Source organism: Leptonychotes weddellii, chromosome 13 (assembly GCF_054177405.1).
Source record: "Leptonychotes weddellii isolate Sample4059 chromosome 13, ASM5417740v2, whole genome shotgun sequence".
Lineage (NCBI taxonomy): Eukaryota > Metazoa > Chordata > Mammalia > Carnivora > Phocidae > Leptonychotes > Leptonychotes weddellii.
Genome location: NC_138381.1, coordinates 25345309 through 25358780, shown reverse-complemented (window position 1 = coordinate 25358780; position 13472 = coordinate 25345309). Strand labels below are relative to the sequence as shown.

Sequence of the window (13472 nt, the reverse complement as noted above, 5' to 3'; positions counted from 1 at the left end):
CAAAATTTAAAAATCCACAAGGAAACAAGCCTCTAAGTGTAAGAATCTGAAGGAACATCTAACTAGTTGTAGCATAAGCCATCCCCAATAGTAACTTCAGTTATTGCAAACAGATCATAAAGGAAACTATGTTTAAACATTTCAAACAAACAAAAATTAGAATTTTAAACAAAAGAAATGATACGCTATCAAAAAGGAGGATAGGTTTGAAAAAAAACAAACATGACTTCTAGAAATTGAAATAAATCCAAAGGCTTTTTTTTTTTTTAAAGCAGATGAGACACAGCTGGAGAGACTAAGTAAACTGGAAGAGAGTCCTCAAAAATTCACCCAAAATGAAGCACAGAAAGAAAACATGAAAAAGAAGTTGGAGTCACAGAAGATAGAATGAGGTTCAACATGAGTGACAGAGAATATTTGAAGAGAATGGCTGCCTATATTCCAAGGCTGATGCAGCTCAGAGCTACCTTACAAACAATAGGAGGTTACAAACTTCACACCAACCAACTTATCAGTGACCTCCTTTGGTCAAAGATGACTGCCTCTCAACTAAAATAAAATTAAACAAAGTAGGAAAAGCAGAGGCAAAAGAGTAACCGAATGATTTAGGAAAAAAGTGGTAACTAACCAGAGACATAACATAACATCTTCCTACCTTTAAAACTCTCGTGCAAAGAGTCAATACAGTCCGTGAACAACTGCACAATGCTTAAGGCCACCACAGCATCACTCTCCAGCCAGGGGTAATGTCGTTGGCTGCTTTAAATAAAAGAAGCACACGCTTAGAAAGGAAAGCACCGTGATTAAATCACTCTAGGTCCCAGAGTCTAGGGACTGCCTCAGTCCTTACAGATCACTGTATTATGTAGCCCCAAAACACATTCTGACCACTTTAACCGCTGTGAATTCCTGGAGATGAATCGTAGCTCATAATAACAATCACACAATTTTATTTACTTTCCTTCTAAACCTTTCATTCCAATGCAATTACGTTTCAGAAATGTGTTGTCTACATAGATTAACACCTTTTTAAATTCAATTTACACCCCTGTGTATCTCGGTTATATTTCAAATGCCTCAGACACGTGCCACTAAGTGGCTTCAACAGTTTTGTCTACCTAAAACATGGAAAAAAAAAATCCCTGTAACAGAAAGATGGCCAAAAACGGACAGATTTCGAAATAACCAAAGAAAAAAACTCTTTATATGATCATTTTAGTTTCTGAACTGGGCCCAGAAAATTCAATATCAAAATAAATCCCATTAATTCTTCCTGGAAATAAACAGCAGTCTGCATTATGGCCAACAGTCTCGGAGTCAGCACGGAATCCTGAAGCTTGCAGATTGAGGATAGTCCTGTAGCAAACGCAAAGATCCAGAACCTTTTCGATTTTCTTCAGCGAGCTCTTGGAGCAGCATGGGCTAATGCCAAGAGTCCTGACAGGGGAGTCGGAAGCCCTGAGCTCTGCTCCCGGCTCTGGCCCCCACTCGTGGTGGGACTGAAGCAAAGCCACTCATGTTTTCTGAGTCTCAGTAACAGATCAGTAGTTGTGAAAACACCTAAACACTGTGATATCTAGCACTGTTGTAATTTTAACAAACTCCTGACAAATTCACCTAGCTTTGTTTGTAGGCATTTAGGGGAAAATAGAAGGCAACTCCCGGCATGTGAACAGTTTCTACACCTCTGTTTTAAATGCTCATAACATCATGCTTTCATTTAATCTCCAAACTCATGTGAAAGGGGTTCATTGCCACCCAGTAATTCAAAAGCCAACTTAGTTCCAAAAAATAAATAACTGAGGTACTGGATAAAATCAAGTTAGTCTCATATTTTACAGTAGTATATTATCAAAATCTAATTCAGGAGAGTAACACCCATTTTTCTGAAATTAAGTACCAAAATTTATTCGACGTCTTTTTGTAGAAAACTGGAAATAAGTGTCTAGTTTTGCTTCAAAGTTAATAGGTCTGATCAACCAAACTAACAATTCCACAAGCAGAAAACGTCTTAAGTTTCCTTCATAAGGAAGCATTTCCTAAATTTAATATGGCCCTACATAAAAAATTAAATCCGTGACGCATCCCTCATAACAAAATACTAACAGAACTTTAACTCTATAAATTTCAAAAGAATATGAATCTCTGAAAAACGATTTACCTTTCATGGTCCTCCAAAACCAAGATCCATGGCTTAAAGAGCTGGATGATTACTGAATGTAGGGATCTCAGCACTAAAAACAAAGCAAAATTTTTAGAGACAAGAAACAAGCTCATCCTTTGTCAATATCACTAATAACGCTAAAAAAAAAAATCTACTTATTATCTGTATACTCACAAACCTATGTTGATAAACAACACATTTCATGTAACTAAGTTAAGCTCATGTTTTCATCATTTGCTGCAATGGAATTTCCTGAGGAATTTTTATTACTTCACAGTGTCATGGATAATTTGATACCGTATATTTTTTAAAAGATAAATGTTTAAACATTCAGAACCCTTTCCCAAATGAGATAAATATAGGAAGAAAGAGCTGGAGACTGAAACCTATCTCCGTGCGCCGTGCCCCATGAAGGAGGGGCAGAGACAAGCTGAAGCAAGCACACAGTGTGCGAGTGAACATAGGTATGATACATAGATGGGTTCACGCCTATACTATATATTTCCTATTTCTTCTTCTTGACACTCAGATATATAGTTTTATTGCTAAGATTTAAATATCTTAATGTGTCTATTCAAGTCTCTTCTAATGGAAGGTCAGAGCACCTTGCTCCGTGGGGCACTAAGGGCATATTACCTGTTTTGCTGCTGGGAAATGGGTCTTGAGCCAAGCAGGCCATTTCTGAATCAAGCAGCCGTTTTACAAGATAGCCCAAGAGTGTCTTCATATCAGCCATGTAAGGACTCCATTTTGAGAATAAACCAAAGCTTTTAAAGTCCAATGTGGATAACCGAAGCTTATAAAAAAAGTTTGAAAGCCACTGTATAGTCTCCACTACCTGGAAGAGAATGACAGGTCAAAGAGTCCTTACTAAAGGTCTACTTTCAGCAGAGTACTAGGGTCGACTGTGATGGAGGGCTTGGACTTTGTAATAGAGTTGCAAAGGTGTTTGCATAGGAAAAGTACATCAGCAGATTTCAAACTCTTTTTCTAAAGCAGAGGAAGCATTCTTTCCAGTACATTGTCATGCGGCCCCACATCACATAACACTGATGAAACCGAGGGCTCTGTGGGACGCTGCATGAGAACCTGACCACAGGAGCCAGGGGTGTGAGGTTAACTGGGTGGGGTAAGGTGGGGAGGGAAGGTACACCCAGAGGATGGGTCTGGGCTGCTCTTGAACGGGTGAGCAAGACAGACTCTGAGGTGTGAGAGAAAGGCAAAGGGTGCATGGGAGGAAGAAAGTGACTGACAAAAACACAGGGCTCTTAAAGATAATGCACAGAAGTGCAGCTTTTTTAGGTAAAAATTTTGAATGTGTTCCAACTGTTTAAAAAACAGATAGCAAAGGAAACAGAAAAGGAATGCAGAGACATAAACTTCAGACACCAAAAGCTACACACCTGCTTGTCAGACAAGAGAACATCTGGAGAGCTCTGAAGCACCGAGCTCTCTGCAGAAGCTGCCCCCTGCTGGCAGTTTGGGGCACAGCAGCCCAGGGCTCTCAGAGTGGCTTTCCAACACTCCGGGCTCAGCAGCTGCTCGGCGGAGCCTTATGGGGCAGGGACGGAAGACAGCAGGTTAGCATCTTTCACAAACTAACTTTTTCAACTTGAATCAAATAACGTGTGTACTTTACAAAGGAATGAAAATTCAATAAAAATCCAGAACTAATTCATAAAGACCTATGGTGAAGAGATTGCAGTAAAGAGAACCTATGAAAAGAACTGTTCACCTGGACACTTCACCTTCCTGGTTCCTAGTAACCCTGCTGGGAGTGAGCACAGCTGGAGCCATCTGAGCTGGAATCCGGGGGTGGGGGGGAATCCCACCTACCAGCCCCCAACTCGGGGACGGTCAAGGTACCACTTTCCTGGCTGAAGCTGTGAGAAACAGCAGTAACAGGACAAGGGAGACTGGATTGCAGAACGCAAGTGCAGAGTCCAGGCTCTCTTCTCATACTTACCCCTGAAACTCCACTCGTACAAGGGGCAAAACCTAAAGCAACACAGAGACAGCACGCAAAATAGACACTAGAGCCAGCACGGTAAATCTCACATCCCAGAGGCCAGGACTAATACCTCCTCTGGCCCTTTCCACCCAGAAGTGGCCTGAGGATCACACAGGATAAGAGATTGGTAGGAGTAGATCTGAGGGGAGAGATGATGAGGCAGCTGCAATCTGCTGACTGGGAGCTGTCTAAGGAACAGTGAAGGGTCTGTGTCGAATGGCTACTGTGGTCTGGCTCTTGAGGACACAGCCCTGAATCAAGTTACAGGTATGGGAGTCACGCACACCTAGAACACAGCAGGGAAACCAGGGAAAACAAGGGGCTTGTCCATGAAGAATGAAGAGAAGAGACAAGCAAAGGCTAGAGCCCCAAGAACACCAACATGGTGTCCAGGGAGGGAAGGTAAACCAGGAGGCTGGAGGTCACGGAATCGGCCAGTGATGGTACTGTTATTCTTAAGCCTTTAACTGAAATTACTTTCCTGGTAAGTATAAATTTCATATTAAATGCAAGTCAATAGTTGCCTATACACACTGCTTACAAGCTCTTAAAAAGGCTTCAGGGAAAAAAAACACAATATATACTTGATCAAGTTCTGAAAATTTAGAGCAAAAATTAGGCCAGCATGCATCAAAATTGTACAAATACATCTCCCTACCCCATTCTCCACCTACCCTCAACCTGCCTCCACAGAAACAATGAAAGCTTGAAGTACTTTGAAAACGAGAGCACACATTTCCGTATTCTTCAGGTACTTCAATATATAAAATCATTACCTTATTCCTTAAATGGTTTCTTAATATTAAGTAACACAAAAATGTGGCATAAAGCAAAACTCAGTTTTCCATTACATCTATAAACTGTATGAAGTTCGCATGAAAAAAGTAAATACTATCTCACATTTATCAAATTTCAATAAAATTCCTACCTAGTGAAATTCCCAAAATAAAAAAGCTAACAACCTTTTTACTCCTCTTCTAATCTCCAATACTCTAGTGGAAAATTGCAGGGCGGGAGGAAAAAGAAATGGTGGGAATGTAGAAAATTGAACACTGCTCTTTCCCTTGGTGAATATAAATACAAGCTACCATTACATACAGGTAAAATTTACTTGCAAAAAAACATGAGTCTAAAAAATTAAGGGGGGAGAAAAAAACCAAAATTTATCCACTATTTGGATCTACAGAGAAACCAGTTGGCAAAGTAAACATATTGCAACGGAGCAACTTCCTTTTTTTTTTTTTTTTTTAAAGATTTTATTTATTTATTTGAGAGAGAATGAGAGACAGAGAGCATGAGAGGGAGGAGGGTCAGAGGGAGAAGCAGACTCCCTGCCGAGCAGGGAGCCCACTGCGGAACTCGATCCAGGGACTCCAGGATCATGACCTGAGCCGAAGGCAGTCGCTTAACCAACTGAGCCACCCAGGCGCCCCGAGCAACTTCCTTCTCTTACCAAATCTGTGGTCACCACAGTAAGCAGGCCCACTCCTAACCCAGCCCAGTTCAGGACAGCTGCAAAGTCAAGGGAAAGAGGTGGATGCATGACTGTGGACTTCAACACCATATACTAAGTGCTGTCTTGCTGAATCAGGGCCCATTTGAACATTTAGGATAATAACTGACCTTTTCTACAGACAGTACCCTTTTGGGCATTGTTCATCTAGCACTTCAGGTAAAAACTAGTGATTCTAAAACTCCTACATACTGGTCTTATTTTTACATTTTTGGATGACATCTGTAGAATGGTAAATGTCACATTAAATATTCACTGCAATCTAATCATTATAATTAAAAGACACTTACTTTGCATCAGCAGCCTGAGAATGTCACTGTACTGGTCAGGGAACTGATAGAGAAGAAGGTAAGTCCAGTGCTTACAGAAAAGATTAAATGGCATCAAAATATCTTCATCTGGTTCAAGACCCCAGGCAGTAAGTGCCAAATGAATGGACTCCAGAAGCCTGGTACGATCAGACAGAGGAGGTTTAGTGGTGTTTAACCATTGCTTAAGATTGAACTAAAAAGAAAAAGAAATAAGAAGCAGTTTTATTGACACCGGAAAATTAACTGAAGTAGAGAAAACTATGTGCAAATTTAGTTTAAAAGTCAAACATCACTCAGGATTCAGCTTTGTATAAAGACTGAAACTAAAACGTATATACAAGTACTTAAAAGAATCTATGCAGGTCAATAATTAATAGGTGTCAGTAAGCCGCCAGCTCCACTTCACCCTCTGGGATTACAGAGGAGAGTTTTCTCAGCTCTGCGTGCTTTTCTGTAATGTAAGAATGTTTGGTTAAGTTCTCCCTACAAGGCAAGAATCAGAACTCTGTCGTTCTGCCTCACTGGTCACAGTGCCAGAAACAAGCAGCCCCTTTATGGGACTGTCTCCATGTGATACGGTCACATTTCTGAGTCTGCAGTAGTAACGTATCTCAGTTAATAAAACTTCAGGGTGTTATCGATCACCTCCCAGAATTCGCAACTATAAAATAACATGTTTGCCCCCATTACAGACTGAGAGCAGTCTCTAGGCCCTAAAAAATGCCTAGGTTTTATGATTTATAGATGTCAGAGAAATACAAATGAAGGCAAAATCACTAAGGCTCTGCAATTCTCAAGTGGTTAAGTAAATTCATTGCTTGGGCCTGAGTTAATATTCTACTTGGAATGAAGACAAAGGCAATTTGCTTATTTCTGGCTTATTCCAAACATGAGAGACTTTGATATATGACATCTCATTTATCAAACACATTTTCAGCATAAATTCAGGATATATTCAAAAGAAGGATGCACTAAATTACTATTATGAATATTTCAAAGCTGTACTGTTTCTCAAGAGGGCTTGGGAGCGAAGTCCTTTTTCTACTATGTGGAGTAAGACTGCTCTACACAACACAACCACTGCTCCCACAAGAAGAAGCTGCGGGATCAGGCTGCTTGAAGATAATACAAAATGTGAAAAGGGTCTACCAGGAAACAGAACTCCAGGGGCCCCTTCATTTCTACAGAGTGGGAAACAACACCAGATCCTACATTTCCATGACGGCATCAGCACGGAATCACATCTCACCTTGGTCAGCAGCATGAAAATCATATCACTGTTGTCCTCACTTAGAAACTTCACCACTTTCTCATAGAGCTGAATGAATTCCGCGGGTGCAGCATTGGGAGTGAAGAAAGGCGACAGCAGAGAGCAGAGCCTTCTATTCTTCAGAACGGTCTCCAGTACTTTCCTGCATTCTGACTTAGTGCCGCTGATAAACACCTTGAAAGAATTAGAAAAGGAAAATGTCATCAGATTCTGCACTGCCTTCCCCCCCAACTTTTAGTTAAGCAACCAAGCTTTAAGGGCTAATACAGAAGGCAAAGAGAACTTTTTCTAAATGAAAACATGAAACAATCAAAATAATCTAAAATCAACACAGATAAACCTAACACTTCCAATGATGGTGATATTAAAAATTCTGGATTATCCATGAATTTGATTTGGACAAGCCATAGGGAATTTCTAAAAGATTAAAATATTAGGATAATTTGAATCCAGAAATTTGCAAGGTACCTACCATAATTTCGAAGTATTCAAAGTGACCCTGCATTTTGTCAAGAAAGCAAAACCTCTAGGTTATAAATTTTATTGAGATGTGCTTTTAGTACTTTTAAAAAGTTAACTTTATTTATTTATTTATTTTTTAAGATTTTATTTATTTATTTGACAGAGAGAGACACAGCGAGAGAGGGAACACAAGCAGAGGGAGTGGAAGAAGGAGAAGCAGGCTTCCCGCCGAGCAGGGAGCCCGACGCGGGGCTCAATTCCAGAATCCTGGGATTATGACCTGAGCCGAAGGCAGACGCTTAACAACTGAGCCACCCAGGTGCCCCTAAAAAGTTAACTTTAATAATTAATATTTAATCAAGATAACTTCACCATGTTTTAACTTGGTTCTAATGTTTTAAGTACTGGATATAAGTATTTAAATAATTTCAGGGTCAGGAAGGCTTTGATAGGCCGGATCACAGGCAGAAATAATAAAAAGCAAGACAGAGAGATCTGAATATATAAAAATTTTAACTTCCATAAGGCAAAAAGTATGATAAAATTAAAGGAAAATAACACAGTAGAAAAATCCATTTAGAACACATTCCAGATACTAGGTTGAAAGTCTGAGGAGCTCCTTCAAAGCAATCAAAAAACAGAAATTCTACAACAGAAAACATGCAAAGGACAACAACCAGCAAATCATAAAAAATAATTAAATGGCTAATAAACATAAGGAAAGTCATGCAAGTGAACAATTACTTAAAGAAATACAACTTAAAATAATAACAAAGTACACTTGCCCTATTAGATTAGCAAGACTTAAAAAGAACAATCCTTCCTCACACTGGTTACAGTTTGGAGAACAATAAATTCAAACCCTGCTATGATAGTGGCAACAGGTAAAAACTTCCCGGGGGGGCACTGTGACAATCTACACCAAATGCTAGTCCCTCTGACACAGCGACCATACTTCTAGGAAATTATCCTGGAAAAAACAGTCCAAAGAGTTCACAAAGATGTGTAAGAATATTTATCTCAGGCTCATTGCAGCAAAACAAACCACCTGAATAGCCATCCAGCGGGCACGGGCTCAATACATCACAATATATCTGTACCACGGAACACTATGTATTAAATACCATGAGATCAGTCTGTTTTTACTAACAGAATAGTATCTAAAAGTTGTGTTTGAATGAAAAACAGTAGGTTACAAAATAGCACTTGCCCATTTTTGGGTATATATGCCTATCTCTATCTATTTAGCGATACGTAGAAATGATGTATCATTTCTACATATGTACACACATACGCTAACATGCATATACACAAGACAGACCATAATAAAATGTTAGCTATTTAACCAGTATCTTCAGGAGGTTAGAATTATGGAAATTTTTCTTCTTTATACTTTTTATACTGTCTGCATTGCTTATGGTAAGCACACATCAATTTTAAAATCAGGAAGAAAACTTTAAAAAATCTATCTTAATATCTGCTCTGCATCACCTCTTTATAAGTATCCAATAACAAAGTACTCATTCCACTGAAACTGGGTGAGAGTACACGGTTAGTGTTTACACATTTTCCATCAAGTGGCTTTCCTTTCTTTAATGACTTATTTCATAACTATGCATGCATACCTTGCTCTTGCCTTTTAAAATATCCATATATTTAACAGTAAGTCAAATAAATAAATAAACAAACAAACAAACGGGGACCGAGAACAGCAACTGGGAGGCAGCAGTGGGGAGGCAGAGTGAACACGGAATGCTAAGGCAGAACACATGGGATCCAGGCTCAGCTCCAGCACTGACCAGCTGGATTCTTTAGGCAAGTCATTTCATCTATTAGAGACCAGTTTTCTCATCTTTAAAATGAGAATGGTATCAATCACATAGAGTCACTGTGAGGATGAACTGGAGAGCGTTTTATAAACAATAAGGAACTTCATCATGTTAATTGTTAATACCAAAAGCATATGCATTTGATGTCTCCCCAGAGACTTTCAAATATGAGCAACTTTATATCTATTGGATGAGAAGCAATATTCTATACCAACAATTTTAATCACATCTTGAGACGTCAAGAATTCAAAGGGGCTTCTGACTTAAGTAAGAGTCCGAAACTGTAATGGAAGCCTCAAGTCAACCGTGACTATATCTAATGAGGATGCTGCAGGAACTCAATAGATGTGAATAAGGCTAAAAAACACAGAAGTACCTTACCTGTCCCAAGATCTCAATGCATGATGTAAAGAACTGCCTTGTGGGAGGATGACGCTGAGTTTCATCACTGACATAATCCACAACAGTAAAGAAGAGGCTAATGCCAACCTTCTGAACCCCAGGAGTAGGCTGCAACTTGTAGGCATTCACTAAGGCCCTGTGGGAAAATGTAGGTAAGACTATTGGTCTACAGTAGGAGAATCCAGACTCACAAGTATTTCTCTGGTACTCTACACTTCTCAGGCAATATTCTTAAGAGTCCTTCAGAGCCCCATACAAATGTCACTTTAAAAATATTCCATGAGATTGGGGCGCCTGGGTGGCTCAGTCAGTTAGGTGTCTGCCTTTGGCTCAGGTCATGATCCCAGGGTCCTGGGACTGATCCCCAAGTCAGCTCCCTCTCAGCAGGGAGACATCCCCTGCCCATCCCCCCACTCATGAGTGCTCTCTCTCTAATAAATAAAATCTTTAAGTTTTTATTTATTTTTTTTTAAGATTTGACAGAGAGAGACATAGCGAGAGAGGGAACACAAGCAGGGGGAGTGGGGGAGGGAGAAGCAGGCTTCCCGCCAAGCAGGGAGCCCGATGTGGGACTCCATCTCAGGATGCTGGGATCATGACCTGAGCCGAAGGCAGACGCTTAACGACTGAGCCACCCAGGCGCCCTAATAAATAAAATCTTTAAAATAAAATATGCCATGGGGTAAGTATCTTCCAACTTGGCCCGACACTTATTTTTAATACACAGAAATGATTTTATGTCCTCCTGGGAGAGTGGGGATCAGCTGTATTAACATTCTTACCCTTATCAAAATTACCCTTTCATATTTTCTATGTAATTCATAATTTATTCTTTCACTTTGTGTATTCCTTATAGAATACATATTTTTAAAAACAAGTACACTGAGTTCTCTAAATTTTAAAATCCAAAACACTGAAAAAGATTTTTGTAGAGTAAGATCCTAGAATAAAGACACCTCTTCTAAGTCTCACACTCTTTTGAGTTCCTTTGCTGGTAAAAGAAACATTAACTTCTTGTTCACCTCACCTCCTTCTTCTTCCCAGGTCCCCCAATCCAACCTACAAAAGGACTCAATGCCCTCCTCCGTATCACCACCCCAATCTACTGGGGGATTAGTTGCTGGTACTAGAATGTGGAGTCACCTTAAATCAAAGGCAGGGTCAACCTCTCTCCCAAGTCATGCCCTGGTGGCTTTAAGAAGAAAGAGGACATTGAGTGTAAGCCAGATGCTCCATGGGAAAAAAATCACAATGGCTAAATGCAAGCTGACAACTACAGTTGAGAGCCCTAATTCCCCTGAGCAATTCCACTTCAAACTCTGCTCAGTAATCTGAGTTGACGATGATGATTTTCTGGTAAATGTAACTATAATCTAAAGCTTAAGCACTAAATCTCTCCATGATTGAATTTCAATATGCTGTGTCATCTCATAATTCAGGGGTCAGTAAGCTTATTCTATCGAGGACCAGATAGTAAATATTTTATGTTTTATGGGCCCTAAACTGTCACAACTATTCAATTCTGCCATTATAGCATAAAGCCATACACATGAAGTAAATAAATGGGCATGGCTGTGTTCAATAAAACTTTATTTATAAAAAGAGGTGGCAGGCCAGATTTGGTCCAACGGCCATTGTTTGCTGATCCCTTACTAATTTAATTAGTAGGTGCCTGGGGGTGTGGTAGCAGGTAGGATTACTATCAGTAGTAACAAAATAGATTTTTAAATTATAATGCTCTCAAAACTTACGTAATCAAGTTTTCTGCATGGACCGCAGCTTCCACAGTATTAAGTGATGGTGGTTTAGCAGCTTCGGCTTGCAACTGCTTCACTTCTTTTCGCAAAACATGAAGCTGCTGGCTTATTGCTTCATTTTTATGCATACCTTCAAACTAAGAAAAATTTAAATGGTCAACAGACTTTTTTGTTCCTATTATGTTTCTACAGCAAAGATTTATTACAAATATACTGTGTACTTGATGAAGAATTATTACTACAATTAATATTATAACTCAAAATTCTCAGCTGAATGGGACAGGGATGGGAAAAAAAATGTCAGAAAACTATGCAAGAACCTCAGGTTTTTCATGAAGAATCAAACCTGAGTCAATTTATCGCTGGCTCAGTCTTTTGTAGGATATGTTCTCTGTCACTTATGTTTGGACTCCCCAGCTCTCATCAAAAACAGACTTAATGTATTCTACCACTGAGGTTTTCCTTGAAGCATACCACGCCCCTCCTCTGTTGAGCATCTTCCCCAGAAGCTTGACCTCCCGTTCTCCCCACCCAATAGCACACACAGTTCAACTCAAAACACTAAGGCTGCACATCTCATGTGTGCCACACATACAAAGACCATGATACAGATGCTGTTAATAAAACACTTGCCATTCTGAAAGGAAGAAAGGATATATAATTATAAAACAAACAACAAAATAAGATAAAATACAGGAAGTGCACAAATCAGCTGCATGCCTACAAAAGAGCAGTTGACTGATTCAGTGGTCCCTGAAGCTCATCTCTGATAAAATTTTTACTCATTCTCAGTAAAGATGTGACAAAGGAGAATTTACTGAGCTTAAAAAAAAAAAAAAAAACTAAATCTATTTCAATTTAAAAGATTAGCCTTTAGTTAAGATTACATCTCTCTTATTTGAGGGGATTGTTAATATCCCTTTTCTCTAATTAATTGATGGTGACCTAGGGGCGCCTGGGTGGCTCAGTCATTAAGCGTCTGCCTTCGGCTCAGGTCATGATCCCGGGGTCCTGGGATCGAGCCCCACATTGGGCTCCCTGCTCAGCGGGAAGCCTGCTTTTGCCTCTCCCACTCCCCCTGCTTGTGTTCCCTCTCTCGCTGTGTCTCTCTCTGTCAAATAAATAAAATCTTTAAAAAAAAAAAAAATTGATGGTGACCTGTATGATAACTGCTTTGTAATGTCCTTTCTTGGATATGAATAGATGCAGAGCATATCCTACATCCAGGCTGCAACACAAAGATAGAACTAAGGCAGCAACTGTGGAGGACAGGAGGACACAGGGACAACAAGGAGAAGCCTCGCCTGGCAGGGAGGTCAGGGATGAATAGCACAGAGCAGTCAGTCTAGGGAGGAGGGGTCCTGTCCTGGGGGAGTTCTTTGAAGCAAGCCAGGGAATTTGGACTTATCCTGCAGGCACAGCAGAGAATGCTGAAGAGATGAGAACATTCAGAAGGCAGGAATGTTAAATCCTGCATTCTCCTCAAATGGGCTCCCCCAATCATGTGAATGAGCAATGCAGTCTACATTTTCCTTTATGTGCACCTACCCAAACCCAGTCTTCAGCCCACCACTGCAATGATTACAGGTACCTTTGTTTGTAAATAACATAAATACTTAATTCACAAATTTATTTAACTGAGGCCCTTATGTCCCTGCCAGAGTTATTCTCATAAATTCCAGACGAAAGGCTCCTGGAGTGCAATGGTCCGGTCTCTTCTGCTTTACACAGCACCCCAGTACAACACGACTCT

General features: G+C 40.0%; 1 protein-coding gene across 1 annotated transcript in view; it reads right to left on the bottom strand.

Annotated features, from left to right (window-relative positions):
• EPG5 (ectopic P-granules 5 autophagy tethering factor) overlaps positions 1-13472 on the bottom strand; it is a 104419-nt gene that overhangs the window by 25678 nt on the left and 65269 nt on the right. The window contains exons 28-35 of the mRNA XM_081802531.1: positions 11714-11856; positions 9942-10098; positions 7249-7443; positions 5979-6192; positions 3568-3716; positions 2801-3002; positions 2162-2234; positions 656-759 (exon numbers count right to left, since the gene is read on the bottom strand). Coding sequence (XP_081658657.1) covers positions 656-759; positions 2162-2234; positions 2801-3002; positions 3568-3716; positions 5979-6192; positions 7249-7443; positions 9942-10098; positions 11714-11856 — 1237 coding nt within the window. The remainder of the gene's footprint in view (positions 1-655; positions 760-2161; positions 2235-2800; positions 3003-3567; positions 3717-5978; positions 6193-7248; positions 7444-9941; positions 10099-11713; positions 11857-13472) is intronic.